This window comes from Syzygium oleosum, unplaced genomic scaffold (genome assembly GCF_021117445.2).
Source record: "Syzygium oleosum isolate NSW1041296 unplaced genomic scaffold, Sole_v2.1 Sole_v2.31, whole genome shotgun sequence".
In the NCBI taxonomy this organism is placed as follows: domain Eukaryota; kingdom Viridiplantae; phylum Streptophyta; class Magnoliopsida; order Myrtales; family Myrtaceae; genus Syzygium; species Syzygium oleosum.
In genome coordinates this window covers 1171975-1176733 of record NW_026607515.1, presented here as the reverse complement: position 1 = coordinate 1176733, position 4759 = coordinate 1171975, and the positions used below count along the sequence as shown (strand labels likewise).

The following is a 4759-nucleotide window of genomic DNA, read 5'->3' as shown; positions in this document are numbered from 1 at the left end:
ATGGCATGGATAAGCTTGGCCCTTCATCATTATCTTTTGGCCTTAGTCATTAAGAGCATTTAATGCATGCCATCATAACATTTGACTTAGAGGCCCTCCATTATTGGTTTAGTTCTAGGGTTTTCTAGGAAGGTCCATGCCTTCTATAAATGGCATGACACTGTCGCGTCACCCTTTTTTTTTTTTTTGGGAGGCTTTCGGGATTTGCGCTAAGGAGGTATTTCCGTGTAAGGGTCTCTACCAGACCATACCTCACATGACAATGGAAGGTGATTTCTAAATTTGTGATTTTGGAGTCGCCACTAGTCATTATTGGTAGGTATATTAGAAACCTAATCGAGGTATGGGGGAAATACCACGATTCTACGAACCAGAGATTCTGAGTGCGGGGACTTAGTTACGTTATTGATCCCGAATCGAGATCCCTAACGCCCTTTCGATACCTAAGAACGATACGATGTCTAACGTTTTATGCGAATTTCCGAAGTTTACCCACTAATCCTATCCATTCTAATCGCAGGAAAAACCAAACAAGTATTAAACGCACAATCAAAGTCAATCAAATCAATCAATCCTAAGTGATCTCTAAAAACAAAAATCAATCAAAACACCCAAACCCTAATGAAGCTCTAGAAGCTTATTCATTTCATGATGTACATTTTTTAGGGTTTTAGGGTTTTTTAGGGGTTGTAACCCTTGAATTTGGGATTTTCTAAAAATGCCGTTTGGGCACTTCCAAAAATTCAAATCTCACTTTTTATGGCTGGCCACGGTGTTTTTAGACCATTCTGTGAATTTTTAAATTTTTTGAATATTTTGAATATTTTTTTCGAAAATTTTATTAACCGAGAATTAATTTTTTATGATTTTCTGCAAATTTTTATGAATTTTTCAATTTTTTATTGATTTTCCAAATTTTTTTACATTTTTTATTTGTATTTTCTGAATTTTCTGAATTTTTTTATGAATTTTCTGAAAATTCTGGAATTTTTACGAATTTTCTGACAATTTTTGAATTTTTATGAATTTTCTATTATTTATTATTTATTATTATTATTTTTGAATTTTCCCACCGGTTAGTAAATCGGGTCGGTCCGGTTCAACTCGGTTCGGCTTGGCCGAACCGGGCATCGCTGGCGCCGGCATCGATTACCTTCTCTGGTGGGCACGACGCCGAAACGGCGTCGTTTCTTCCCCCTGTTCATTAGGGCATTGTGCCGAACAGGTGGTGGGCATGGTTGAACACTTTTGAGGCCGTCGATTTGAGCTCGTCGCCGACGACCTTCCGGCAACTATTTCGCCATTCCTTTTGATCCTTCATCAAGTTCATATGTTCTAGTATTAATCTAGCCTGATCAGAGCACTGCCGGACGTTCGCCGGCCAGCGAAAAAATCGGTCAAAAAACCTAACTCGTCACTGACCTAATCATAGAATTTCTAGAACTATTAATCCTAATTCTAACAGCCCTAGCCGTCTAGATCGATCCCAATCAACAGAAAATCAACAAACAAAGTCGAGGGAGTCTAACTTTATGACATCCCGAATTTCGACCCGCTTGGAATTTATGAAGTGAGTGATATCTTTAACGCACTTGTAGTTGTACCTTGCCCAGAGCTGATCACTCTTGGGATACTTACCTTTAGGGTAAGGCTAAATAGGGATTTAAGTTCGCGAGACCAAAGAAATTCTATCATGGACTGACTTTTGACCATAAGGATTGTCGAGGTGATATTTTGGGCCAACATAGGTTGATCTAAGGATGGTCACGGATCGATTCGTCAATGTCATACGAATGGATCGTGGGTGATTCTGCTCGACCATGAGATGAATTACGAACGATCTTAAACCTATTCCGAACGATCACACCTCTCGGAACTAGTGATTAATCCTCGCAATTACATGACAACCGAAGTTGTCATGATTCGAGTGATCTTAAACGTGGTTCAACTTAGTGTCGACCACGGGTCAATTCGCGTATTGCCCAAGAGCCGCCCGTTAGTCAGAGATACGCTCAAGTCGCGTTGGTTCGATCTAACCACTAAATTGAATCCAAGTTTGGGGTTCCGAATTTCTTGAAAGTCATGACAGAGTAATTGGACGACATCGTTATTAACGTGGTCAGTCTCGGATTCGTCAGAAAAGTGAAATTTTGACAAGAAGTGGAAAATGACCGTTTTGCCCCTAGGACTTTGTGAAGACCAAGTGTAATATGAGAAGGGCATTTTGGTCATTTCATACCAACTTTAGAGATAAAAATTTTTGGACGATTTTGCCCCTGCACTTTTTGTGAAATTCCCGTTTTACCCTTGGATATTTTTGGTGAGAGTTGATCTTGGCCGTCGATTTTTGGATAAGATTGAATCGTGGCTGTCGGATGGAAAGTTAAGAGGAGGGTAGGATGGTAATTTTGGCTTGGGGTAGGTGCACCAATTATTGGTGCCACCTATTTAATTCTTTTCCTCTCTCTCTTCCTCTATCTCCCTCTCATTTTCTCACACCTACACCATCATCTTTTGCCCCTTGGCCGAACCACCTCACTCTCTCCCCCTTGGCCGTGTGATTGGCCGGAGCCGTGCCGGATCGCCGCTCGCTCGCCGTCCACCGTGCGTCCAATCGCCGGACTGCCGTGGCCGCTGCTTCCTTGCCGCCTTGCCGCCCTCTTGCTAGGTTGTTCTTACTTGGAATTTCCAAGTAAGTGACACCCTATTCCCTATTTAGGATATCGGGTATTGACGAGCTCGTTTAGGCACGATTTAGCGTAGTTTTGTGGGCTGTTTTGGATGAGGGTTATTATGGACAAAATTATGGTGATTTAGTGAGTAATTAGAAGCTCAATGAGGGCTGAGTATGGTTGATTCGAGTGCTGCAAAATTCAGTTAGGTGCGTAGGGTGTATAATTTGGCTCGACTCTTAATTGTATGAAATCGTGGTGCAGCGCCGTGCTTGTTGTGCCATGGTTTTTGTGATGAAAAATGGAATGTTATGTGATGGTTGTATGTATAGTACATGGGCTGAATTGAGATGGTTGAATTGGGTGCATTTGAGTGCATTTAATTAATGTTCGAGTATGTGAACGTGTGAGATTTGAGGCGTGTGATGTGCGTGTGATCACTAAAAAGCCCTAAGGTGTGTTTACGCGGGGTGCAGATAAAATATGGCGTGTTGGCATGTTCGTATGATCACTTAATCCCCGAAGCGTGTTTACGCGGGGAATTGAACCAACCTGAGGCGTGTTTATACGGGTCGTGATAGGAATGTGGAGCTCGAGGCGTGTTTACGCGGGCTGTGGAAAGAGATTGAGAGTGAGATGTGTGATGTGGCAAGTGAAAATGAGATTGGACCTGAGGCGTGTTTACGCGGGTCGTGACAGGAATGTGAAGCCTGAGCCGTGTTTACGCGGGCTGTGGAAAGAGATTGAGAGTGAGATGTGTGATGTGGCAAGTGAAAATGAGATCGGATCTGAGGCGTGTTTACGCGGGTCGTTGGCAAGTTTAATGAAAATGGTATGGTGGTGCATGAACAAGTGTGAAATACGGAGTTCGAAAATGCCATATGTTCGATATTTGCATTTGGGCATGAGATTAGTTTGGAAAATGCATATGGTTGAAATTTGTGGATTTGAGACTAACGTGCAGATTGTGTGTACTAAGAGCCCAGGTAAGTGCATTTGTGTATATGTTATATGTTTGTTAAGTGACATTGTGTTTGAACTTATCTGTAGGTACGTGATAGCCTAAGTGGGGTTTAGGCTGCCGACTTATTGAGATCTGTCTCATAGTTGTATAAATTAACATTTTTAGAACCCCGGCCTGGACCATGAATCCTCCGCCGCCACCGCCTCAGCGTTTTGGCATACCTATGCACACCGATCATGCAGTAGTAGAGTACCCTATAGATGACAATATGGCTTGGATTAAGTACACCACAGTAGTCTGGGTAGATATAGGACAACCCCTTTGGCAAGCCCATAGTTATACAGCCTGGTGCTTCCGAGAGGGTATGGACGAGTTCGGTCCGATTCGTGGTTTTGATGTCCCTTTCGATGGAGTGGGAGATTGGGATCCATCGGCTATACCTCCTCCTGCTGGTGAGATGACCAGCCTCGACACTAGCTTAGCACAGTTAGGTCTTCAGCCTGCACCTGCAGAACCCGAACCCACGGTGGCTGAGCCTGAACTGGAGCCGGAAGAGTCACAAGCAGGGTTTGATCCGACGGACATGGATTTAGGAGAAGAGCCTGAGGAGGAGCCCGAAGAAGAGGAGCCCGAAGAAAAACCTGAAGAAGAACCCGAGGAGGAACCGAAAGAAGAGCTAGAGGAAGAACCCGAGGAAGAACCGGAGGAAGAGCCGCCGATTGATGTTCCAGACGATTATGATGATGAGCCGATCGAGATTGAGGCGGATTCTAAGTCTTCAGAGGAGCATGTGGATCAGGGGGAGTCAGATTCAGGTTCTGGGGAGATCGACTCAGAGTGGACACCGTCTAGAGGACGTAGGGGTTAGTTAGGGGTAGGGTAACCCTTTTTGAAGTGCCCCATTTTTGGAGTTAGTATATACCCAGACTACTGATCCATTTTGATGTTGGTGGTGTGAACTTTAGAAGCCGATATGCGTGTATAATATGTTTATTGTAATTAGTGTGTAATGTTATAAGTTTGACTTGGTAATGAATGTGTATTCTTCCTATTACCCCTTTCCAAATATTGTCTGGGTGTATGTTTGCTTCCGCTAGTGCTTTATCTCTGTGTGAATGGGGTC

General features: G+C 43.4%; 1 protein-coding gene across 1 annotated transcript; it reads left to right on the top strand.

The window, feature by feature from the left end:
- Positions 1–4093: 4093 nt before the first annotated feature.
- LOC130135316 (uncharacterized) lies at positions 4094–4504 on the top strand. Its single transcript, XM_056304130.1, has one exon. The coding sequence runs from the start codon at positions 4094–4096 to the stop codon at positions 4502–4504; it is 411 nt and encodes a 136-aa protein (XP_056160105.1).
- The last annotated feature ends 255 nt before the right edge of the window (positions 4505–4759 follow it).